This window comes from Paramacrobiotus metropolitanus, unplaced genomic scaffold, assembly GCF_019649055.1.
Source record: "Paramacrobiotus metropolitanus isolate TYO unplaced genomic scaffold, Prichtersi_v1.0 Parri_scaffold0000123, whole genome shotgun sequence".
Taxonomy (NCBI): Eukaryota; Metazoa; Tardigrada; class Eutardigrada; order Parachela; family Macrobiotidae; genus Paramacrobiotus; species Paramacrobiotus metropolitanus.
In genome coordinates, this window is record NW_026570343.1 from 140,661 (window position 1) to 167,675 (window position 27,015).

Consider the following 27,015-nt stretch of genomic DNA (forward strand, 5'->3'; position numbering starts at 1 on the left):
ATGCAAACTTTTAATTGTTGTATGGCCACGCCCCTTGACGATGTCAGATAGAAATATTTTTTTAAGCATTCTATAATAGTACACTACCATTTTACAAAATCTGAGAATCTTTTGGATTTGGAGGATGCCTGTGTGCCCTGGTCAGGCTTATAGCATAGCATTCAGAATCAGACTTTCGGCTCAGACCATTTGCAACTTCTATGGCGCAGAAATGTTACAGGAAAGCCGGTTTAATATTCTGTACATGCAGATACACACGTTCGCACCAGGCTTGAAGTTCCTTTGGGGTTGTCTGCTCTTGTACCGTAATATAATAATAATAGCTGTATAAAGCAATCTTTATAATAATTATGCAGTGCGATATTATGTAGTACGTGAGCACCATGCACAGCCGCAATGTCCCATTCCAGCCTTGTGAAGAAAGCATGTACTGTACATGAAATACAGCCACTGGCCCACACCAATGTCATCCCGCTCCAAGCGGAAATTGCTGCTTTATTTGGTTGATACTTGGTAGCATAACAATCAATAACTTATCGTATCGAAATAAACTAAGTCTGAATTTATTAACCACCTTATACCGTTTCCCATTAACAAATCGGCGCAGTTCTTGAGCAAAATTATGACCAATTAGCCGCCTTGTAGACCATAAACGATGGAGCTTAGATTATCAGGCGTTATCTAAAATGATTTTTATGTTTTTTTCGTAATTCGCAATGTCGCCTTTGCCTTTCGCAGTAGCGTGGAGGATATTACTTGCATCAGTATAAAAAGTGACGTAAAATTCGCATTCTCCCGCTGGCCGTGGCGGCAGACCGTCGATGGTGAATTCACCAATACGGAACTGATCGACATCAAATCCGTTTCTACTTTGATGAATAACAAATGTAGCCTCACTCTGTTTGTTGTCACACGTACCAAAACTGCGCGTTACCCTACACGGATACGGATCCCCTCTGGAAATTAGCCGGCTCACGTAATCCTTATTTTGCGTATCGTCCACTACTTCCAGTCCGTAGTAATATGCCGTAACCTCTTGTATATTACTAATTTGGCCACCGTTGATGCGGTAGGACTGTATGGCCGCGCCCCGGGCAACGATTTCGTCGGGATTAGTGTCCGCACAGATCGCATCGTTCTTACCGAAGAATCTTTTTAACATTTCCTTAACGGCTGGTAACTTGGAGCTCCCGCCTACCAGTACCACTTTGTCAATATCGGGCGCTAATATCTTTGCCGCTGTCAGAGCGCGGTTTACAGGTGCCAAGATTTTCTCTTGCATATCGCTAAACATTGCATTGAAGGTCTCTCGCAATAATACTGCCTCGTACTTGACGTGACCCAGAAGACCATGAGCAAATTTTCGGTATTTGGGGGTCTTTGAGCTGGACAGAGCGATTTTAGCGTCCTCCGCAATGATCTTTAGAGCGGCACGAGCTTTCGCGCTCTCAGTCAGGTTGACACCATGCTTTTGCTCAATATCTCTCAAAAAATAGTTGACAATTGCCTCATCAAAATCCTCCCCACCCAAATGCATGTCGCCGTCGGTGGTGATGACTCGGTATTCCCCGCGGGCCTCTACTCGCATTATCGTAATATCCAGGGTGCCACCACCAAAATCAAACACAAGAATAGTTGATTGTTGGTCGAGCGCATCCCCGTATGCGATAGCCGCGGCCGTCGGCTCATTGAGTAGAGTTACATCGCTGAAACCAGCCAAATAAGCGGCGCTTAGGGTGGCTGCGCGTTGAGGTTCCGTAAAGTTAGCCGGAACCGTGACAACCGCTTGGGACACATCGGTAGCCAGGAAGTGCTCGGCGGTTGTTTTAAGGTACGCAAGTATTGTGCCGCTGATTTGTTCCGGACGGAAGGTCTTCCTCCATATAATCTCATTGGACTCACTAAGTTGTTCTACCTATAACAGCATAAGGTGTTGTTACTAATAATGGCGATGCAAAACTCAGTCCGATGTGAAGGTCCGCTATACTTGTACTTTGCCGGTATACCGTTCAAATAGCAAATCTGGGGATACGGGTTTATATGCTGTCTACGGGTTCTGAAATACCGCAGTCAGTTTTTTGTATGCTGTGACAGCTGCGTCAGATGCGTACAAAGCTTTGTGCTATCATTAACTTTACTGTGATGACCGGTACGCACAGTATTATAATACTGTGTTTCATTTTCTCGGACCACTGTCAGATTAAGCCGTATCTGATGAGCTCATTTAGGTGTCATCGTTCCTGCAGCAGCAAGTAGCTTCTGAGGAATTTTACTGCTGCTTCGGTTACCAGCAGTTTCACTAACCTGCACTACCGGTGAGCCATTTTCGTTGATAATCTTGAAAGGCATACGATCCTTCTCGGTCCGCACGGCTTCCTCGGCAAAATTCCGCCCAATTATCCGTTTCGCGCTATGCACAGTATTGGTGGGGTGCTCAGGGCTCTGCTCTTTGGCAAATTTTCCCACTTCATTGTCACCTTGTTCGTAGCGGATCCAACTAGGGGTGATTGGCTCCCCGTCGGCGTTGAGTACCACTTCTGGTTTGCAGCCATGCTTTCTCACGTAGACGCAGCACCGGGTGGTGCCTAGATCGATTCCAACTCCGACCGTCATTTTTAGTTTACTGGTAATGCAGTATGTGGTATAGAAATGCAAATTTCCAATCGAGGCTAGCAGCGCACCAAAAATTTTTGTACTGCTGCAAGCCGATACAATGTGGGATGTTATTGCGGCAGAAAATTTATCGAAGACAACGTGTACATAATCATATATTATCAGGCAAGCCATACATTCGAAAAACCCATATCATGCTGTTTGGTGAAATGTCGGATCAATGTACAGTAATCAGCTGCGACATCCTTCATGAAATGTAGAAAACTATGATAATAAAAGATAATCGGCAGCTTACAGATAATAAAGCGCTTGATTACCTTCCTGTATTTATTGAAGTAATGCATAAAGATACTGGTTTTGATTAGAAGTCCTTTCCAATGGGTAGGGGACCGCACTCAGGCTGTGAAAGATCAGCGTTAAACTCTTTCGATGTTGAACAGTTTGCGATGGCATGGCTACATAACCATAACGACAATAAGTAAGTATTCGAGCAGGCTTGTACGGATGACATTGTAAACCACTAGTTTTAATTAACAAAGTGTGAACTCCTTTAATTTTACAAAATTGAATTGCATCTGATGAATAAAATTATTTTTTAAAAGTTGTGTATGCACCAAAGTTTTCTGCGGATGCAGTCAGAGCACTCTGAACAACGCCAAGTGATCTGAAGAGTCACAAAATAGTTCATTCTGAATGTACCGCAGCTGATTGTGGCTGTCCTTACGGCATTACAATTTTTTTTGTGTACCGCAGTTGGTCAATCTTTCCTTTTTATTTGCAACTATCACCTGCTGCCACTTGGCATAGAGATCTTTTCTGTTGCGCAGCAAGAAAAGCTGTATCCAGAGCTTAAGCCCTAAAACAGTTTTGAATTATGGGATTTTGCACGGTTATTTCTGAAATTTGCAATCGTGGAAGAACAGTTCTTTTACAAAGTATCCGGACCAGTCTTGTTCTTCGTTTGCTTCTTTATGGAAATTTTTTAGGTTTATGCTTCGAAATACAGATGCATAAACGAAGTTTTTACTATGCAGACTAGTAATTTCTGGTAATTGTATTTGCAAGAAAATTTTAGCACCAGTTGACTGAAATATGAAGACATATCCTTAAAGCAACCGCAACATGAGAAAAACCGAGGTGTATGTTTAACGACGCATTACGTATTTAATAACGAAATATAAAGTAAAAGTTACAATGAACGTTGGTTGCTCCTTTTCTGGAATTCCTTTAAATGCTAATCACGACACTGTGGCAATCATTGCATATGTGTAAGTGACTAGTCACTCACACTGTTTTGATGCCGTCTTTTTACATAACGTTTTACTGGATTTTACAAATATGCAAGCCTGTCTCATGGACGGGTGAACACTGAAAACGAGCAGTATACTGTATAGGCTTGCTTAATAATGCGCCGTATTACTGTAAACAGCTAAAGTCACAACTTGTCAGATTTCGCGGTTATAGTGTTCACCAGTCCCTGGGGACGGGCTTGTAACGTTCAGAAAGGAAACATGTTTATAACTTGGTTAGAAACTACAGTATCGAAAAATAAAATTTTTGCTCGATGTACCCGCATCTCTCATTGTGCTGACATTCATTTTCTACGCTAGATCTTTAGCAACTGCCGCGGAAACGGATATTCATCTCAAGGGTGCTTTATGCCTCCTTTACGACACTCTAATGCTAGATCCAGAATGGATCCAGCGACAGAGACCTAAACGGAATAGATCCTGTGGAGTGAGCAATGCGATCTGGATTGCGAACTATGTGGAAACACAAGACGTCGCACCGCTAATTGCTGACTTTTAATAATATTGAAAGTCTGCACAACAGAAAATCAACACTGATCGGCGCAGCTCGATCGTAAATCGTAGAGCCAATTCAACAGTGTGCAGCACGTGCTATGCCGCGCCCACTAACAAAACGCAAGCCAATCAGAAGCGAGACACAACACAGACACGTAATCCGAGTGGCGCAGCGTTGCGGACGTGAACGCTAGTGAACCCCTGCTCACATGCCTCTGGGGGGATGCCGAGCTCCGTTGAGGCTGGACACACTCCCGAATCCACGAAAAGACGACGGTCGCCAGTGTCTGTGCGTGCTCAAAAACATCAAATTCTCTTATTCCATTTATCACATCAATTCCATAAGGCACAATTCCATTAACACGATGAGAATAAAGAGATCCATTTATAAAAATACTATCATCATAAAACAGATCAACAGTTAAAGGATCAACAAAAGTATTAATCAAATGTAGACTAGGATCCCCCATTTCTGACTCGTAAAGGTCACAGGTTCTGTCCACCGTTTTCCGCACTTTGGCCCATTCCGCTCTGTTGAGCAATTCCGCGCATCCGTAGTGCGACTTCATCACAATCCGCTTGAAAATCAGGTGCGTATCAAGTACGACTTCGGGAATACTGCTTCAATTTTCGGAATTGGTGCGTATCAGTTGTACGACTTAAAATGAGATCCAATAAAGGTCATGGAGGGACGTCATGTAGACAAGCGTAGTTCGCTTCCTCCCTGGTAAAGGTCATCCTTTGTTGAGATGATTCGTTGAGATGTGCGACTCATTTTGGGTTAATGGTCCCAAAAGGTCATGCGACTTGAATTCAGATACGGTGACTCTGTTGGGCAATGATGATCCCAAAGGTCATCCAACTTCTTTTCAAACTTCCATGTAAGGTCATGGAGGAACTTAGCCAATTTTCTGCAGCTTCAAGCACTTCTTTGCTTGCCTCCCTGGTAGAAGCTTTTAATTTGACCTTACCGTCGCACATCCAACTTCAACATGCCTCGAGCGGCAAAAGTGCCGGCAGAGTTTACCGTAACATCTCTGATGGGGCCGGCTAACTACCGCATTGAATTTACCCCATGACGTTTCCACATTCAATCTTTTACTCTTGTTCGCCGCTTGTGGCCCACCTTCGTTTCGAGAGATCCGGCTTAATTACCGTAGTTTCTCTCGTTAAGTTCTGACACTGAATCGCTTGGAGAGATGGCCGGCACATTTTACCGTAGCAACTCTAATGAGGCCGGCTGACTGCCGCATTTAGTTTACCCCAATAACATTCCACCTGTTGTCTTTCTCTTTTCGCCGCTTGTGGCCCCCTTTCGTATTCAAGAGATCCGGCTTGATTACCGTAGTTTCTCTCGCCAGTTTTATTCGAACTAACACTGAATCGCTTAAGGAGGAGAGCCGGCTAACTGCCGTAACTGCTCCCTTGGGGCCGGCTTTAGAGACCGAATCAATTTCAACCCCAATTTCAACCCCGAACTAACACTGAATCGCTTAAGGAGGAGAGCCAGCTGACTGCCGTAACTGCTCCCTTGGGGCCGGCTTTAGGGACCGAATCAATTTCAACCCCAATAGATGCTCCACATGATTTCTTTATCCCTTCTGATTCTGTGCTATAAACGCTGCAAACAACAAATACACAAATACAGTTAGTGTGAATATGTCACGCCGCCCCTATACAACAACCATTTTTAATTTTTGTGACGTACCGACAAATGCCGTAGACGTCCTTTTAATCGATCAACACTATTCCATCCTAACGATCAACACTATTCCATTTCATTTGAATCGCCCTCGCCATCTCTTGGCGGGCGCTTTTTAGTACTTTCCGGTTGATTACGGTCAGATGTTCGGTCAACTGGTTCCGTCGAATCGACTTCCATGGCCTTTTCCGGGTCAACTTCTCGCTGACCGCGACCTTTCCCTTGACGACTTCGTTTAACCGCATCGACTCGATGGCGTGCGTCATTTTCTTCCAACCGCAGTCTTCGATTATTAGGGTCATCGGCTAATCGACGTTGTACATCGGCGAGATTATCTCGAAGCTGCTGGTTTCGTAGGCCACGTCGTCCTATCTGGTTAGGAGCGCGTTCTGGGCGTCGTTCGCCTTTGTTCACTAGAAATTCCGTTATGTAGACGTTGACTCCGTCCACTGGTTCAACGTAGTCGCTTCCCATGGTATTTTTGATCAGATTAATTCTCTCTTCAACCTGGGAGGCATGGCGCTGTGTGAGGTTGCCCTTTTCCATTCGTGTCTTGCACTTTTTCAGCGCCTTCCGAGCCGTATGAGCAATTCGTATATGTTCCATGGGCTCTCCCAGCTTAGTGACTTGAGGTCGGAAAAATGGTGGAATATCATCCTTCATCGTATTAGATACCAGCTGGTTCTGTGTCTTATAATGTGCCAATCGTGCAGCAAAGACCTTCTGCCCATCCTTCTTGCGGCATAATCTTTCGGATCTACCTGTAATCCGATCGACGCTCTTGCTGCAAGCAACTTGAACGCTGGATTCACGTATCATAGAAGGAACTGAGCCACATATTCCTGTCGTTCGGGATAGTCTGTGTAATAAAATTGGGTCATCCCAACCGGGTCAGTCGTATCCAGGGGCACATCCAATAAACTCAAGTCCAGTAGGCTATGTAACCCATTCCGTCGGACAGGGAGATAACAATCTCTTGCAGAGTCACGGGGAATGTATAACCGACGGAAATTTCCTCCTTCCACTCCCTTTTTAATTTTTTTAGCGTAGCCCGAATCGAGTAAGAATTGTGCCAATCTTGTTAGCTTCAACCGAATCCGAATCGATTCCCAAATATCGACAAATTTCCACCGTTTGCTCATCAACGTCATTCATGATGTATTCCATGTCGACAAGGTCAGGGTATCGGTTATTGAATCGGGAAGTCGTTCGTCGATCAGTTTTGCGACGATCATACGGTTCACGTCGTCTTTCTGACTCGGGCTGCGACGGTTCATTACTCGCCGATGTAGCCGGTTGAAGGTCACTGTCGAGAACCACGTTTCTTCGGTAAATCACGTTCTCTTGAGACGCTTTTGCAACTGAACTGGTCCCTTCCATCGTGTTATCTTCTTGTACGGCATTCACAATTGGATTCACTACGTGGACTGGTGATTCCATTCGCTGATGCTTTGGAGGTGTATCTTCCCGTTCCGCGCTCGATGACCTTTTGCTTACACCAGACTCAAAGCCGGCGTAATACGCAGTTCTCTCTTGCCATCTCTTATCATGTGGGTCTGGTGTTCGATCCGCGTACGCTCGCGCCTTTTATCCCATGTCCTTTCAGGTGTTGACATTCTGACATTGCAATTACAGAACGCAACTCCAAACGGCACCTGATGACCTTTCTTTTCAGGCTCTTTACGTTAAGTCTCCGCACGCGGTTGTTCTTCTCGTCCTCTGGTCCCTGCCAGAATTCTTGCGGTATCGATCTTCCGTTGAATGCTGGTTTCCGTGATTTCGTTTCTATGGCGCACCCATCCTCTTCCGCCACGGTATTTTCGATCGCAGGAACGTTTGCGTGACCTTTCGCTACGATAATCGCATGCCCTTTCACGAGAGTATTCGCGTGACCTTTCGTTTCGTCTTTCAGAAGTCCGCTCATGTTCACGTGAATGTCCTCGTGACCTTTCTCTATGCGGAGGCGTTCGTGGTCGTATAAACCCTTCATACCGCTTAAATCCTCTAAGCGCCTGCAGAACGCTCCTTCTGTTTTGACGGGCTTTACGTAGCTCCTCCATACGCTTTTCAATCTCCTTCTTAATATACGGCGCTGGGGCGAATCCCTTCTGCAGTCTCAATTTTTCCCGCAACAGCGCATCGAATAAGTCCTGTTGCATAGCGGCCGGGTCACTCGTCAGCGTGTCAATCTGAATAATCAGCGACTGACGTGTAAGCTGCGCCTCTTCTTCGTTAATACTTGCTGTCGGTACGGCTGGATTCGATGAGTTAGGCAGCCCCTCACGTGCAGCTTGTTCGCTTGCCCGTCTATTATCCGCTTCAATTTTGGCGCGCAGTTCGTCTTGAAGTCGTTGCCGCTGCATCTTCTCTTGGTCTCTTTCAAACTGCTTACGATATCCATCGGTTAAGGGATCTTTCGGTGGTTCCATCGTTATATCCCAGCCAGGTTCCTCATCTTTTATGGCCTGTCTGTATGGGTCTTCGATCAGCATTCGATCAGGCAACCCGACGTTGGGGTAATGTGTCTTAGTAATCAACGTGCGGAAAATTTCCATATTGCCCCGAATGGCCTCTTTCGTTACAATCCAGAGTGGATTCTCCAGTCTTGTTGCGCGTGCCCAACATGGGTATTTACCGCTCTTTATAATGTTATTCCGTTTACAGTCCGGACACTTCGGATTATAGCCCGTAGATCGATCAATATCTGACGCTGTTCCTGAGCGTTGAGAAGTGGCTTGACCTTTTTGTGCCATTTTTCCGCTTCAAATCTGCAATTAAACAACTCCGTTATAGTGATTTTTCCAAGATTAGCTTGTCCGTTCTTATCCAGTAACGCAACTTTTCTATCAGTTTTACGCCTTTTAGGCTATTCCGTTACTGAGCTGAGACTTTCCTAGCTCGTGCTACCCTTTCTATCACTGTAACGTGGTGACCTTTCTCACGTTATTAGCGTTTTCTGACTACTGTGACCTTTTTCTGTTAGTCTTATCGCTACTCTCGAGTTGACCCTTTTTCCGCTTTCTCGTATCCGTAACACGTTCGTTTTGAACTATTTTATGCTTTTTCTGTAATATGCAGTGGTTCATTACTCGCTGCATATTAAGCTGTCACGTTCACTCAGACTCCTTCGCCGGCGGGTTCTACAGTTTGAAGTCAACTCGTCCATCCTTATTAATATGAAGCGCTTCGTCTGCAATCAAGGCTTCAACGGCATTTTTGATCCATTCCTTGTCCTTCTCAATGTTCAATTCTCCCAGTTCGTAGTGGACAGCTATGAAGTTCGAAAGGTCAGCCCATGACGCTCCATTGGTGCCGCCAATGGCGTCCAAAGCCACATCTGTGACGGCTATCTTCCAGGCCTCCAGCTCCATTTTAAGTCTGGGTGTGCGATCCTTGCCCTGTTTCGGAATGTAGTAAAAAACGTTGTTGTCCTTGTTATATTTACATCCCAACTTTCCTTCCTTATACGCTCGTTTCAAGACTCGCTCGCTCTTTCGTAGTGGATGCCGAGATGACGACTGGAACAATCTGTTTTACAGCTAGGACCTTTCCTTGGGTGTTAGCGACTCAGGCTCGGTGACCTTTAACTTTGATGTAGCTGATGCGATAACAAATTTCTTTGAAGTTGTAGGTGTCGATGACCTTTCTTCAACTTCGGCGGCTGACTCATTCGGAATTTCGACATCGGGAGAAGACGGTTTATCCTTTTTCTTTCTCTCTCCTTTCTTTTTCCCGGTGCCTGTGCCCTCGCTATCATCACCACTCTTTTTCCTTTTTTCTGCTTCTTCCCTTCGTTTCTTAAGGAAGCCACCTTCTTTAGCCTTTTCACGGTTCAATGCTTCTTCCAGTTTGGGCGCTTTACGTGGTTTCACAACCACTTTTGGGGGCTTTTTGTGTTTTTCGACCATTTCCTCATCTTCTTGGACCGATTCTTCTGCTGATTCGTCCTCTTCTTCTTCATTGTCTGAATCTTCTTGTTTCGAAGACCGTTTAGCGTCTCCGATTTCTTCGGCTTCGGTTGTTGCGGCCTCTTCCATTTCCCCGGCTCCACCTTCTTGTGCCGGCTGTTTGCCCTGTATTTCCAAATCCAGTGTCTCTACGGTTTGTCCTTGTGTCACAATCTCCCACAGGGGGTTCAATTTCGCGTCATAGAACACCGTCTTATACGATCCGTTTTCCATTCTTCTAGTGAGTCGGGAATGGGCTTCATCTATTTCCGCTCGGTGTCGCATCATGCTGATCAGTGTGTTTGATTGGACTACAGGATCTTCACGTTCGCTTTCTGGTATCAAGTCCCACAGCTGATCAAGGGCTGTCTGGTTAGCATGTTCGGCGCTCTTTTCTGACACGTCCCATGGGGCGTATGGAATCGGATCTCCTGTTACTGGATCGACGATTACTGCGGTTATAACTTCCGATGCTCCCTGGCCGAAATGGAGTTTGAGCGTTACTTTCCTGGATGTTGCATCGGTGTACTTCAAAATCGACTCATAGTCATCTAATGTTCAGGTGTATGTCCGCCGTCGGCTTTGGCCGGGTTCTTTCTTTTGTCAACAACTTTCCATCCGCTGTGTATGTGTATGCCAAGTGATCGTCATTCGTGCCCACTTAAATTCGGATCCATGCGTCCTCTTCATTTGCTATTTTCGACACCACGTGTTTCATCATCTGAATGAGGACTCTCGGGTTATGACACTTTTCCGGGGGAATGAATTGTAACGCCTCGTTGACTTCTGTCTATGACCTTTGCCCAATCTCAGTTTTGACTGAGTTATCTGCGAGAGGATTGTATGAGTCAATCTCCTTATTCGTTCTTTTATCAACTATCCGAGCCGTGACTTTTCGTTCGTTATGGTCCGTCCCGGTATATTTGACTGTGAAAGCCTGCATTTCGGAAATCGAAGCGGGGCATCTCCCGTGTCCGACGGCGTGGGCGGCGCGCTCTTTCTACCCAACGGTATTGGTGCCTGTGGCTTAGCCGGCGGTGCTTTACTCGCCATGACTTTTTTAGTCCGCTGCTCTTTTCTGTCTCCTTTTTTTGGGCTCATCGTTGGTGACCTTGCTCTTTTTCCACTCTTCACACTTCCTTGAGATGAGTATGTGGTCGAACCAGCCCGTTCACGGCTTGAACCTACTACTGAGCTGGCTCGTGACCTTTCCGCTCGTTCAGTAAGTTCAGCATGAATCTTTCTTTTCGTTTCCAAAAGGTCACTGTCCGACATTCCGTCTATAGATGCTGCTTTTTCGGCTAATGGTTTGGATGGTCTCACACTGCTGGTCGTTGAAATGATTTTCTCTTCCGGGAACACTTTAAGATATCTCAGGACCTTCTCAATAATCCAAGGCCATTGCCTGCCATTTACTGCCGGGTGATATTGCCACATCGATGCGATCTTTATCGCTAATTCTTAGCGCTTTGCTTCTGTTACTTTCGTTTTCTCTTTCAGTGGGATGTGGCATGGTTTAATGACTGCCTCCAGGCTGATCAACTTCCCATACCATCCATGTCCATCTTCAACTCTCATGTGAATTCTGTAAAGGTCGCGGCACATCCTGTTAAAGTCCTAGATTGCCCCTCTATCCGTCTGTCAATCTTTCCGCTTTGTCCACGATCACATTCAAACGCGCGTCATCTTCTCTGAGATCCAAAGGAAGTTTTGGCGCGTACTCATGCACTGAAGGTTCGCATGGGGACGTTGCCCGTAACCCTTCTGGTCCGATCTCTTCTAAATTGGGGCCCAGTGATGGCAACATACCTCGCGGTCGTGGTGAATCAAAACGGTTTCCTCCTCGCCTCCCTCCTTTCTGTGGCGAGTATCGGTGAGGCCGTTGCGCTCTTAGTTGCTGCGGTGTTCTCAAACGAGGTGTTCCAATGTCCGACAGTGACAGACCTCCCGTTTTGGGAAAGGGTGGCAATATCGGCGATGACCTTTGAGACTGCACTGGAGTCGCTAACATTCCACTAAATCTGCGATGTCCCATAAGTCTACTCGGTGTAGTCTGTTGCGGTGGTGGCATCAGCATCCTTGCCGGTCCGATTATTCCTTGCTGCAATCCCATTATCGGTGGTGTATATGTTCCTGGGTACGGCTGATAAGGGTGATTCTGCATCGGTTGTTCCGGATACTCGGTTCCGGCAGGTGAGCCGTGGTGCACCCAGTGAGTTATGTCCTGATAGCCTGTTGGCTGTTCTGGATTATGATAGTGATAATAGCCCGGCCCCCCGTAATAACCGCCTTGCGCCGTTCCATGTTCGTTCTGTGCTGTTCCTGCTGATGACGTCGACCCCTCACCATATGAGGTGTCATAACCGTGTTCGCCCTCCATTCCATTAAGTGTCGATGTCTTCAACGGATTTCCGATGCTTTCCGAATCTGAATTGTCTGAGTTTTGCCGTTCCAATCTGTCCGTTAACTGAGTTTATCTTCTGTAACAATGAAACGATATCGGTTAGCTTTTTATAACGGTGATGTCCTTTTCTTTACACCTTCCCAACTCCAATTTTTATTGTCATGAACCCCATTATTCATATTTATGTGGGTTATTTGTTTTCGCGTCCTTTAGTTATCCGATCTAGAAGTCCCTTGTCGGCAGCATCTTCAGCTTCGCCTTTCTGGGTCAACAGTTCTGTAGGAGTTGGTTTCTTTTTCTTTTGTTTGAACTTTCGTTTTCAATGGCTTTCGCTGTATCGCGGCCCAATTTGTCAGCTTTTATTTTGACCGCCTCTATCTCATCCTGTCTCTTTTGTATAAAGCCATTCTCATTCACTGTAGCAGTGCGTGGTTCGAAAAAGGACTGTTGCGAATCCTTTTTAGAAGTGCGCTCTGGTACCTCAATGCCAACTTGTTGCCTCTCAAGGTCGTCATCATCTCCGGTAGCAGTACGTGGTTCGAAAAAGTTTGAACTGCGCTCTGAAATCTCAGCGCCAGTCTGCTGTTTCAAAAGGTCATCGGCATCTCTAGTAGCAGTGTGAGGTTCGGAAAAAGGTTTTTGGTACGGTCCAGAACTCTTTTGCGAAGCGCATGCTGCTACTCCAGTTTCAATTTCCGTTACTGGTGACCTTTCTGTCAAATTCCCAGCTTCTGTGTTCACTGTTGTCTCAAAATCTTTATCCACTTTTCTTGGTCTTCCTCTCTTCTTTTTCGGTTTGTCGCCACTTTCCGTATCAGGTAGCAGAATGCGTGGTTCGAAAAATTGACTTAGTCCATTTTTCGGACCATGCTCAGCTTCTTCTGCCACGGTATCGTCCGCTTTTTCCGTTTCGGGTAGCAGAGGTGGTTCAAAAAAATTCGAAGTACGTTCTGGTACTTGCTTCGACCGGGAGTGGCGGTCGACTATTTCTTCGACTATTTCTTCGACCGGTAGTGGCGGATGCCATGGTTTCAAGCGGTCAATCGAAACTACCTTCAAATCCGCCTCTTTCTTTGGATTCTGTTTAATGACCTCTGCTTCATTTGTTCGAGGGAAACTGAGAATCTTCCATACTTTATCGTAACTCTGTTCATCGCCGAAATAACGTACGGAAGGTACTTGTTAAACTTCCTTTCATTTCCCGCTTTGAGATACTGAGCCAGACCATCCGCAATCGTCTGCATCTGTCTTTCAACTTGGCCTTGACCTTCTGGATGATACGCCGTTCCAAACGTGTGTTTAATCTTGAACACGTTGGTGACCTTTGTCAACACTTCAGCTGTAAGATGCCGTCCACGATCCGTGTGTAAGATGTGCGGTGCTCCGTGTACCAATATAACGTGTTTAACAAACACTTTTGCAAACTCTTTTGCCGTTGCCGTCTTCATTGGTACCGCAATTACGTATTTCGTTAGTTAATCGATGAACACCGCTATGTACTTATATCCTCGTTTCTTCGTTGGTAACAACGGTCCTTTCAGGTCCGCGTAAACTCGGAAGAAGGATGTCCTACTTTAATTTCTTGCAGCTTTCCGGGTGGACACTTTCTTGGCGTCTTTCGGAATTGACATCCTTGGCAGGCGAGTATGTAATTCTTTACATCTGTACTCATTCGATTCCAATAATAGCGGAGTCTTATCGCTGATAGTATCTTTTCGAATCCCAAATGGCCTGCCGCTTTCTTGTCGTGCAATGCATGGATTATCGCTCTTCGCATTGACAACGGTACCACATATGACCTTTCAAGTTTCCCATTTTTATCCTTTACTCGATACAGTATGCCATTCCACAACTGGTGATGAACTTCAAATTTCGATTTCGTTTCGGCATCTGGTAGATGTTCCATTTCATCTATTATCATTGCCAGATGGGGATCTTTTAACTGTTTATTTCCCAACTGCAAGTTCGAGTCGTCTTCCTCTTCCTCGTCACCTTGCAGGTTGACAATGCGGTCTGTCGCCGTACTGAGTTCATTCCAATCTTTGATGATTTTGCAACATGGTAGTGGTTTATACCTCTTCTTCGTCTGCTTCGGAAATCTCAGCAACTTAATCGGACACTCGTTTAACGCTTATGTCACTTTATCCGTCTCCCAAAGGTCATCTCGATTCTCCGCTGCTTCACAAAGTCCGGTGACCTTTCCGTTTTGGGTTTTGGATTCCGTGTCAAGTCCGGTGACTTTTAAGTCACTAACAGTGGGCAACCAACTTTTTACTCGGTTCACTTTGGCTTCTGTTTCAGCCGACTCATTCGCCGTAGCTGAAGTGCCTTTAATCGTTTTTCTCTCTGTTCCATCATCTGCAGGAAAAACTGTCCAATTTCAATTGCCGGTTCTTTCGTGTCGAATTCTTTCTTATAATCCTCGAAGTTTGGAATCTCATCAAATTCTTCCTCTTGACACGTTGGGCCTTCAATTGGCGCTCTTGATAACGCGTCCGCATTATCGCAATATTTTCCCGGTTTGTATTCAATCTTGAACTGATGACCTTGTAATCCCATTGCCCATCTCGTCAGGCGCGGGTTCATTCCAACTTTATTTGTTTCTGACCTCAACAAGTTGGTCAGTGCCCGGTGATCCGTTCTTACGGTGAATTCCGCATAATTAATAAATGGCTTGAATTTTCTGACAGCAAACACCACTGCCAGACATTCCCATTTCGTTACACCGTAATTTCTTTCTGCTCCATGTAAGGCGCGGTTGGCGTACGCGATCGGATGACCTTCCTGTGATAGGGCAGCTCCGATTCCTTCTTTGCTCGCGTCACATTCAATAACGGTCGGCTTTGCCGGGTCAAATTTCGCTAACACTGGGCCTTCGCATGCAGTTGTTTCAGACTGTTGAATTCATCCTCATGTACCTTTGTCCAGTCTTTCTTTACTTGTTTATCCTGTCTCAGCGGCTCGTTCAAATGGCACGTTTTCTGCGCGTACCCCATTATGAACTTGCGATAGTAATTCGCTAGTCCGAGCAATGACCCTAATTGCCTTTCTGTTTGAGGTCGTTTAAATTCTGAGACTGCTGTGACTTTTTCGGGGTCCATTCTAATTCCGTCTTCGCTGAGGATATGTCCTACGAATCCCATTTATCTCATTCCGAATTCACACTTGGTTGGTTTGAGCGTGAATCCCGCTTCTACCAGACTCATTAAGACGTTTCTCAAATTCTGCATGAAGATCGCCCACGTTTTTCCGGCGAAGATAACGCCATCAATGTACCCGAAAACGCAACGCTTTCTTTTCGCTTTCGAAAGTACTTTATCCATGCACAGTTGAAATGTTGCTGGTCCGTTGCAAACTCCAAACGGCATCCTTTTGAACCGCTACATTCCGTCTTGCGTTACAAAGGTCGTCTTATTGATTGACGCTGGATCCATTGGGATCTGCCAGAATCCACTTTGTAGGTCCATTTTTCCGTAGTATTTGTTGCCTGCGCACGCGTCGAGCAACTCATCTGGGTTCGGTAACGGATAGTTGTTCTTTCTCGTTAGCTTGTAAAGCATGATGTAATTGACGCAAAATCTCGTCCCCATTGTTCCGTCACCGTTTTTCTTTACTGCCGCACGACTGGAAAACTCCACTCGGCGCCCGACGGTTCAATTACATCTTGTGCCAACATCTCTTTGATATGCTTTGTTATGAACTCGCGGCCTGTCCAACTCGTTCTGGCCGGGTTACATTTAACTGGTTTTGCATCTCCCGTATCAATGACGTGAGTGACCCCTTTCACATCTCCGTATGGTTTCTTTGATGTCGGCAAGACCCTCCAGAATTCCCAGAACGCGTTATACACGTCTTTTTTCTGTTCTTGGGTAAGGTCAGGTCCCAGTTTCAGGTTTTCAGTTATCTTTTTCAATTCAGCTTTCGTTGTGTCGTCCAACTCAGGGTTTTCAAGCACGTTCTTTACTGTACCAGCGTTCACCCTTACATTCTCCATGTGTTCGTAAGGCTCCACGTAGCCGAGAAGCTGATTTTTCTTCATGATTTGGTATTTCCTACTGTGATTCGCAGTGACGATTTCGAAATATTTTCCTCTGTGGTCCGTCACTCCTGCTAACGGTTGCACATCAGTTTCAATTTCTGGGACCGGTGTGAACATCGACTTGTTTTGAGCCGGTGCATATTTTCCCATCTTGACCTTTACGCGTGTGCAGCTTGACGGTTTCAATCTGATTCGTTTGTCACTGCACACTTTAATCACATCTTTCGACAGTCTTGCTTTTTCCATTTTCACTCTTTTGACTTTTATCTCTTTTTCATTCTCTTCGTCCACTTCGTCATCTTCATCGAAGTCCAGTAAATCATCTTGTTCTGAAAGGTCATTTACGCCCGAATCTTCTGAAGTCGTTGAATTATCACTTGAACTCGCCCATTCCGAGTCCGAATCACTGCTCTCGTATTCTTGTGCAGTGGCTTGACCTTTGTCAGCCTTTTCGAGTGGACGCTCATCAACTCCTTCGTCTTCTGATGAAAGGTCACTTTCGTTTTCCCGCGAACCGCTAAGTTTTTCGCTTTCGAATTTTTGAGCAGAGGTTTGTCCGCTTCCTTTGCCTTTCGCCCATTTCGTGCAGCGATTCTTGGGTGACTCCTTGCTACCCGGCTTCTCGTTGGTGACCTTTCTGATTGGTCGGAGTTTGACCTTTCTTCTTCCGTTTTTGACTTCTCCAATTCGTCAATATCTTCGAGGCTCAATAACTCAATAAACGGTCCCTTAGTCCCTTCGATGGGTGGCTGTTTTTCACAGTCATCTGGTGCCTTTTCGTCAACTTTCAACTCAGGTGCTGGCTTTTGCTGCTCATTCGATATTCGTTCCACTTCCTCTTTAAATTTTTTCCACATTTCGCCTTTGTCCGTTAACATCTGTGCAATGTCGAAAGCCGACTTTGAACTTTCTTCTGTTTCGTTCGATCCTCCTTCATTTATCTCTTTAACTGGTTCCCCCTTATCTGCTTCTTTTACAGTCGCTTTATCGACTTCGTCCTGTTGGACCGTTTCATAACCTTTGGGTTGTTTGGGACCAACGAAGGCGCAATTTGCCATCAATTCTTCGGTGACGCAGTCAGCGCCTGGAATCGTCTCATACATACACCACGTGTCGCCACCTGGTTCTGGGTAGTCCACTCCATCTGGGTCTGGTGCAGAGTTCACTTTTTTCTTTTTCATCAAACCCGGTAACCTTCTTTTCCGGGTTACTTGTAATTCTCGCATCTCGTTTACATCAAATCTGGGGATTTCCTCTTCAAATTTATTCCAGTATTTTTCAAATGCTTCTTCGTTCCCCTCTTTTAACGCATCGTAGTACGCTTAGAGCGATTCGTAAACAGGTGTGCCAGGTCCTGCCGGGAAAATGACCGTTCTACCTTCGCATTTATACATGTGGTTCACACGGAAGTCCCAGAAGAGATCGACTCTTGCTTCTTCCCACATTTCTCCTTCTTCGTTCATCTCTTCTATCTCTCTTTCGAAACTCCGTTCTGTTACTACCGGATCGAGGGGATCCTGGATTCCTTTCTCGACACGTTGTAGCCAGTGGTTTAGCCATTTTCCTCTTCCGGTAACAAAGTTTTTGACGCATGTCAACCAAATCGGTATCTGTTACAGTGATACCGTTCAATGTGCGGTTTCCACATTTCATTTGTCCGCATTCTACTTTTAACTTCCCTTTGGAATGACCTTTAAGGTCTGCCAGTGCGGCGTTACATCTTGGCCATTCCGAAAGGTCATCTTGTGAGGTCTTCTCGCGACATTCAGCACATTCCCATTGAGGCTGTACTCTACACGGATCCTCATAGTAACCGTGGTGACAACTCCCGGCTCGTTCTTCTGGAGTTAGTGTCTTTCGACTCGTTTGCGGATTGACATCCTCCTGTGCTGTAGCATCTTGTTCGCATTCGATTGGAGTCACGCTTTTGTCCTCAGAGGATATTTCGATGCTCTGTGGTTCTTTTTCTGTTCTGTGACCTTTTAACTGCTCAAGCGCCTTGTTGCGGATTTCACTCGTAAACATCTGTTCCTCTTCGGCTATTCGTTTCAATACCCGTAACCTTTCACTCTTTTTATCCTTCCACACTTTAGCCGTCTTTATTCCCAGTGCCTCTGGTACTGGGATAGGCTTTGCCCACTCCAAGCCAGGCACCAGCGATTGTTTCGCTGCAGCTGTCGCTTCTTTCTGTGTGGCAGCTATCTCTTCAAGCGTTGGTGACTTTTCGTTATTAATAGCAGAGTGTGGTTCGAAAAAGGGTTCCTTTTGAGAGTCACGTTCTGTTACTTCTTCTTTAGTTTTATCCCTTTCATTTTGGGTAGCAGATCGTGGTTCGGAAAAGGTCTTGCTGACGTTTTTCGAATCCGGCTTCGATGCCAATTCTCAACTCGTATCGCCGGTGACCTTTCATCTTTCGTTCCCAGTGCCTCTGGTACTGGGATAACTTTTTCAACATTTCCATTTTCATTTTTTGTTTCCAGTGCCTCTGGTACTGGGATAATTTGTTCCTGCTGTGCTTTTGTCACATTTTGCTGCACTTGTGTCACTCTCGGTGCCTGTGGTACTGGGATGACTTTTTCTCTTCCCTTTTGTGTCAGCAGTGTCCGATTTAATGTGTTCTCGATTTCCTGCTGAATTGCTTTCAACTGCTTGAATGTCGACGATTCTTTTTGCACCACCTTTTTATGTTCCTTTCCCGGTGCCTCTGGTACTGGGATTAGCGTTTTACTATCCGTTTGAGCATTTCCTGTCTGTTTAACAAGTTCGGTGACCTTTCCGACTTGTACTTTGGCAACTGGTTTCGGGTCATCTTCCTTCTCTTCTTCGCCTTCGTTATCCATCAGTACGAACCGAGTCGAATCCTAATAATACTTGTACGTCGTCACACTTCGGTCGGACGTAGAAGGAGTGTTCGCTAGTCTTCTTCCTTAAGGTCACAGGTGCTACACAGTAATGTGTCACCAGAAATCCTGACGTTCCACTAATTCCATTTATCTTCACCAATCTATCTGGTGGTAATGAGAGCACTTGAAGTCCATTCTTCTCGCAGAACGGTTTGCTGATCAGCGACGCCTCAGCGCCGGTGTCCAGCATTGCGTTGACCTTTATGTCTCCCACTTTCACTTCGTGTGTGTACGCTTCAATTCTTTTGGGCAATTTTCCGTTTTGAATCGTCAATGTGTGAATCCTGCATTTCACAGGAATTAGCGATACTGATCCCGGATCCATATCGGGGATCACTTGCCCCTTCGCCGAAGTGCTGTGACCTTTCAGTATCTCGCTCAACTTATCAATCCTGTTTGGCACGTTAGTTCGGACATCGTAAAATTTCTGCGGCTTTTTCTTATCTGTTTGCATTTCTGCAGCCATTTTACCACTGGTAACCTTTTCAGCATTCTGCACTTGCTCGTTTGCTTCTGTGCCAGCCGTGTGACTCTTTGTCACTTCCGATATCGTCTGATACAACACTTCTTCTTTCCGGTCACCTACACGTTCATCTTGCATCTTCTTAAGAGGATCCCTATGAGACGAAAGTGGGTCTGGGAAAACATGAATAGGTTAATAACAGCTGAAGAATCATTGTTGCCATTGTTCTGACTGCATGCGCAAAGGGTTTTGCTACACAATGGTGTGTTGCGATCTTGTCTACGCTCTGTCTAGACAGAGATATTCAAGAAACAAAGGAAAAACTTCGAATTCTAAAGTCGAATGAGAAAGTTTTTTCAAATTAGATGTGCTACACATCATTGGATGTGTTTTAGCTTAGAAAGCTTATATTCTCCATCATGCTAAAAAAATGTTGTTAGTTTACAAAAAAATTGAGAAAAACACTTTTTGAAAAGTGTTTTTTTGAGTTTATTCAAACATGCTTTAATGGACTATGGCAGTATCTCGGAATATAAGCTTTCTAGAAAATAACACACCGTATGATGCCGATTTGGAAAATATAGAAGGTTTCACAATGAAGTTATCGATTTTTAAAGCCATTTAACAAGTTTTTGGAAAACGGCAGCTGAATGAAAGTCTTGCTGACTGACCGGCAGCAATGTGTGCCTGAGCCGGCTACCCATGCCCGCGTTGTGCAGGATAGAGATCAGGCAGAACAGCTTGAGAGGGAAGAATGAGCTTGGCTCCGGCCACAGGACAGCATGAGGCGTCCTGTTCTGCTGTCCAGGTCTATCTGCCATGCGGCTGGCCATGGCTAGCCGATAACATCATTGCATTTACTTCGCCTCTGCTGACCCGGTCTTGTTTTTTTACTAATAACTTATGATTACAATACAATATAACCCATCGAGACATACTATATGAAAGCCTGAAAAATTTCCTACAAGCTGATGTCAATATTGATAACACATTTTTATGAAATTCATCTCATAGTGATCCCCTTAATAACTTCGCTTGTTATTTGGTCAGCTCGCTTCAGTTCATTTGCTTCGCTGTCTTTCACCTCATCTGGTGACCTTTCATATGTAACCATATCATATCCCTTTTCGGTCATCCATTCAATCACCTTTGCAGACACTTCATTGTTCGTTTTCTTCGGGTCGATTTGCGAAGACATTCCGTCTGTTCGGGCTGGTGACTTGTCATTGGCATCCTGTTGCAGTGCTTGTGATAAGTCCCGTGACCTTTCAACTGCGCTACTCTGTTGCGTTTGCGCCATCTCAATTGACCGTCCTTTTTATTCATTTTGTGCCAAGTCCTGTGACCTTTCATTGCGCTTTATGACAAATCCGCCGCTTGACAACTTTTGTATGGGGACTTTTTCTCCATAATTCGACGGTTTTCCTTCTGGTGGTGCGTTTAGTCGCATTTTCGAATCTGCGAGTGTCTTCTTGTATTCCTCTGCGTTAAATACTGGGGCAGGGTTCGGTGACACCTTCGTTGGTTTCCCGGTAACCAACTCTTCTAATCTTTTCCTCTCATGTTGTGTTCGTAATTCTTGCATGTCCCAGTAATCCTCTTGTGACATCCCCGCTTTCTGTTTCGCTTTTGGCGTTACGGGTATCCACATCCCGTGATTTCCGTTTGGTCTGCAGGCCACTTTTCGCCAGATTTCCTTCCGTTGCAATGTTACTGCATCTACAAGTGAATCGTCGGAATTCTGTTGTGCCGGTTCGCTATTCTATTGCTGCGCTGTTCGTAGTGTCAAGTCTGTTTCTTGACCTTTTATCCCTTTGGCGTTCGCACTCGCTCTTTGACCTTTCACTTGAGCTTTTCCTACGGAAGGTGACCTTTCATCTTTACTGTTACCAGTGATATTCTGCTCCATCCATTTTTGCTTTATTAACTTCTCAACTTTGTCCTCCGAACAATTCCAGAACTTTGGCTTTATCTCTCCGTAACAGTCGCAACGTGGTCGCAACCATCTCGTTCCGTTTTAATACTTCCTTTACCGGCACCCGTTTGTAGCGGCATTTCAAAATGGAAACTTTTGCCCGTGCCCGTCTCATGTGTCTTGCTGTAACTGGGCGGCAGTGATTCCACCGTTGCAGTTCTGACGCCGTATTGCAGGAGCTGTTCATCCTTATGTTAGTTCGACATGTGAGGGCCGTATTCTCATCTTCAAGGCGCCTAATTTTCAACTGGAATTCTTCCATCTCGATTTTCAAATCCTGATTTTCCTGATTGACCTTCAACATGTGTTGGTGGAGTTGGAACGTTTTCTCCTGGACGAACTTTTCAGTATCGTTCTCCACTTTTTTATGTGTTCCACCAACTGGGTCACATCTCTTTCTAATTTCATGTATTCTTCAGCTGCTACTTTTAGCTGGTTTTTGTTTGGGTGACCTCATCTTCTCCCGTCATTACCGTTTGGGTCATTTTGATCAACTCCGTGTTGAGTTTGATAATTTCTTGTGTCTTCTGGTGGACAGTTTGTTGCCACTCTTTGTCTTTCAGTTCAAGCGCTGTTACCTTTAGCGCGCTCCCGGACAGCGCGCGCTGCGCTGTCCGGGAGGTGTGCCTCATGATCCCATCTCAAGCCTTGTTCGGCGATTGTCTTAGCGGCTCCTTTCAACTCAGTGTTCTCTTCGGTGACCTTTTCAATGTTTTCTTTCGACACCTTATTCTCTTCCATCACCTGTCTTATTTCATTGTTGAGATGTACGCCTTCGGTGGCTGTAAGGTCTCGCAGGTCTTTTGTAACTTTGACGGCGTCGTCGGCTCTTATCAGATGATCCTGTGATTCCTTCTGGAGGGTTCCAATATTCTGGTCTCGCAGCTTAAGGTCATTCCTGAGCTTAAACACTTCAGTGGTGTTTGTTAACAGACGCTGGGTAGCTTCGGCCAGTTTGGTCGCGTATTCATCCCTCTTAGTTTCAGCTTCGGTTTCGGGGTTTCGAGCGATACCAGTCTCTCTTGGTATTCCTGTTTTCTTTTAGCCATCTGACCTTCCTTGGCTCCGAGTTCACTTTCCAAATCTTGGACGCGTCTCCTCAGTGTCAGCGTAGGGCTACTTGGTGACGGAGGTCGTACGTTTATGACCTTTCCGGTTTGTGTCCGTTCGATTAGGTGTTGAGGTATGTCTTTGAATGGTGTCATACCTTCAGCACGGTCAGCCTCCTTCATCGCAGTTTGGAAGGACATATTCATCGTCGCTTCATCATCCGTGAAGTATGACTCGTTCGATTCGTCTTAGACCATTGGAGTTGCCCAAAGGACATCGCCTGCGGTCTTATCATTCAGTGAAAGGTCATCCAATCCCAGTTCAGTCAGTCCTTCTTCGGTGAACTTTGTTTTTCCAATTTCCACTTGAGCCAGGTTCACATTTTTATCCTGCTCGTCTACTTCGGCAGTGATAACACCCGACTGTGATGTTCCGACTGCCATCGTTTCTTTTTCTATGGGCTTCTCTTCCTCAGTTACCTTTGCTTGGTACACCCTTGTTGAAGGTCACTTTTCGACTGAAAAAATTCGACAAAGTTCCGTTTGAAGGTCACTTTTTTGGTAAAAAGTTAGAGAGATTTGCCTCAAAGGTCACTCTTCAGATAGAACTTCGAAGCCGTTTTTTACAATTCAGAACACGTTTAGGAATAGAATCCTACAGCTGCTGGTATCGCTGTACTAATGTTCAATTCAATTGCAACTTCGTTGAAGGTCACCGTTGGTCAATTCAGACTCTTAAAGGTCAATCAAAAGGTCATTTCGGTCAGTTTCAACTTTTCGGTAAAGGTCACTTTTCAAAGTCAAAGGTCAACTTCTGGTGTTAAAGGTCACTTTCCTGCTCGTCTCAACTCAAAAGGTCACTTTCCTTTTCAAATAACTCGTCTCAATTCTAATTTCCCATTACAGTTTAAGTTCAGCAGAAAATCCCCATTTACGTTGTTTACTTCGTTCCTATTGGTCCGCTAGCTCAAATTATTCAGTTCAAATTTCGACCAATCACGGCTCAGATAATTGACCAACCACGTTAAACCATTTAGATTTTATGTCAACCTAACGTCACGGTCAACGGCCAGACATGCGCGCCGTGTGCAAAATCCCGCCTACGTCTATGCTCAGCTCAGACCGGACCAATGAAAATTGTCAATTTTACCAACTAACCAATCACGTAATTAATAACGGTTTTCTACCTGTTCACCGTCCGTTCCGCGGGAAAATGATCCAGATGATCCAATTCTTCTCCACACTCCGCTCCCGCGTTGCCGCTTTTCCGTAGCGGTTGTGACGCACGCTTTTGGTGTGCTACTGTGCCGGCTGACTGCCGTAGCAACAGTAGTGGTGCTCTACTGCCAGTTTGGAGGAGTCTGATCTGGTGGTATCCGTGCGCCCCTTTCGGCGCTTCGCCGCTTGTGTCCCACGGCTTAGGCTTCGCTGAAGCCTTGCCGATTAACAGTGACACCAATGCAGCTCTTCGCTGAAGACTCTGCACCGAGGAACACTGCCGCTGATTCTCCTGAACTCTTGCACAGCGTCTGGAACAGCGCACATCATTGCTGAAGACACTGCACGAAAACCAGGGCTGGAAATCCGGATCGGTGGGACGATTCACCGCTTGTGGTGTGCGCTTTGCTGTTCCACAGACCTGTGCCTTACTGGTCACACGGATAACAGGCCAAATTTGCCTGACACAAATCAAATCAAGTCAAATCAGAGAACCGCTGTCGGCTCTGCTACCATCTAATGCTAGATCCAGAATGGATCCAGGGACAGAGACCTACACGGAATAGATCCTGTGGAGTGAGCAATGCGATCTGGATTGCGAACTATGTGGAAACACAAGACGTTGCACCGCTAATTGCTGACTTTTAATAATATTGAAAGTCTGCACAACAGAAAATCAACACTGATCGGCGCAGCTCGATCGTAAATCGTAGAGCCAATTCAACAGTGTGCAGCACGTGCTATGCCGCGCCCACTAACAAAACGCAAGCCAGTCAGAAGCGAGACACAACACAGACACGTAATCCGAGTGTCGCAGCGTTGCGGACGTGAACGCTAGTGAACCCCCGCTCACAGCCCCCGCCCGCCCGCACATTATGCAGCGTTAAAGAGACAAACATCTGCAAATAATGCAGAATTATAGTACTCCCGTTAATTTTTGCAATTTAATGGTGGGTGTACGAAATCGGATTTCGCAGTAGCCCTTAGTGAATCCTAATTAAGACGAAATTCTACTGAAATCGACATACACTTTATTTTGCTATCTGTTTTTATCCAGTGCTACAGACAGTGGCCTAGATGCCCTGCAACGGATTGGGAAATCCGATCCGCTCCAAACCCATTCCGATTTTCGGATCGGATTGGACGGATTTCAATCTAGAAAATTCGGAGTCAGAGTGGTTTCGGAGTTTATTTGCACCTGATCGGATCGGGTTCTGATGCAAGCATAACTCCGAATAATCCGTAATTAAATAAATATTATTGTTTAATTTTTATTGAATTTCACCCGCCTTCAAAACGAAAAACTTTGTCAGCTTCCCGCTTCGCGCGATGCTTCCATTTGCGCTAAATTATTTTGCACCGTAGTATCTGCTTTCGTTCCGTTGACTGTTGTTAATTCTCTTTCACTTTCTTTTATTCCATCTCCTGACACTTTTTGATATTTAGAGCGTTTTACGATTGTTATGATGTCGTTATTTGCTGTCGTCTTATTAAATAATTTTAGTTCAAGTACTTCGGTTAAACGGACTACATGTGTTGTGCGGCGCAGTCAGTTTCACCAGGCACCGGCTTCCCATTTTTATTTGCAGCACTAGTAATTGGATTGATCCTGGAGATTAAAATAAAATTAATAATAATATATACGTTAAATAAACCAAAGGAACACATGAAACTACCATTTATTCTAGTTGCGGACATTTAGAAATATCCCTATCTTTAATTTTCTAACCCTCTTTTTGACCCTGGTTAATACGTGGGTAATCAGTGGGCTGAACCGTATACAACAAAACGATCTGATACAGATTTCTGACAGTGAGGACAGATAACTAACCTCCCCAATTGCTTCAACACCGTAGTGCTAAAAAACTAAATTTACCTAAAAAATATTTGTATGTGTAAATCCCCTAGCGTGACCTTTATTATGCTCTAAAAATTGTACTTGGGAATTCTGAAGTCTTTTGCTATCAAAACATGGCAGCTAAACATTTTAATGTAGGGATGTCAGAGGTGTAATAATTAAGTAATATTCTTTTGGAAAATTTTTCGGATGGATCGGAGTGGGTTCGGATTGGCCAAAAATATTTTCGGATCGGATTGGTCGAAGTGTGCTTTTTAGAATTCCGAGTCGGACTGGGTTCGGATAAAATTTTTTAAGTTTGGATCGGACTGGGCGCAGTTTTGTACTCCGTTGCAGGGCACTATGACAGACACATACAGCTCGCGCACAATTAGCAAAAAAATGGCAGTAGTTGCTGTCAAATATTACCACGTATTGGGACTCTGATGCGAATTGTATCAAGGTCCAAACTCTCGAGTGCGCAACAACTCACGCACTGATTTGTGAGTCAGACAGATTCACTGATAACGCCGCGCGCATTGGTCAGATGGAGAATCAGTTGATGAATTAGAAAACCGAGCTCTTGAGCTTGGTTTTATAATTCGCACTCACATTCATGACCGCTTGTCAGCAGACTTGGGCCACCTTTGCATTTTCCACCTTCCACCCACCCCACCTAACTCCACAAATTTTCCACTCCGCCCCACCCCACCACGCTAAAAAAATGGCCCACCTCCGCCCGCCAACGATAAATGCTTCCACTGTCCACCCGCCCGCCCACCATGGCTTTCAAAAAATTTTCGTCAGTTTTTATTGTGTGTTTGGCTTGTGTTGCACTTCAAAAATGGTACAGAAATCACGTGATTAAAAAGTATTTAATTTTTCACGTGCTCAAGTCACCAAAAGTGACACTGATCTCATTGAATCCGCGCGGAGCGCGGAATTTCTTTTCGATTTTTAACTGAAAAACAATGGTTTTTTATGTGACGGGCCCTTTTTCCTCCCACTTTTGAATTTTTCCCACCTCCGCCTGCGCTCGTATTTTCCACCCCGCCACCGC

The 27,015-nt window shown here is 45.2% G+C and overlaps 1 protein-coding gene across 1 annotated transcript; it reads right to left on the reverse strand.

Annotated features, from left to right (window-relative positions):
• Positions 1-547: 547 nt before the first annotated feature.
• On the reverse strand, positions 548-2,734 carry LOC129598460 (heat shock protein 70 B2-like). Its single transcript, XM_055496376.1, has 2 exons — positions 2,305-2,734; positions 548-1,915 (listed from the first exon to the last, which is right to left on the reverse strand). Exons 1-2 carry the CDS (start codon positions 2,611-2,613, stop codon positions 671-673), a joined length of 1,554 nt encoding a protein of 517 aa, XP_055352351.1. The 5' UTR covers positions 2,614-2,734; the 3' UTR covers positions 548-670.
• Between the last annotated feature and the right edge of the window lie 24,281 nt (positions 2,735-27,015).

Bases quoted from the DNA above. Each gene is read 5' to 3' on its own strand.
- LOC129598460 (XM_055496376.1), bottom strand. From the start codon at position 2,613: ATGACGGTCGGAGTTGGAATCGATCTAGGCACCACCCGGTGCTGCGTC. The intron at 1,916-2,304 runs GTTAGTGAAACT...ATGCTGTTATAG, and splicing joins ATGGCTCACCGGTAGTGCAG to GTAGAACAACTTAGTGAGTC.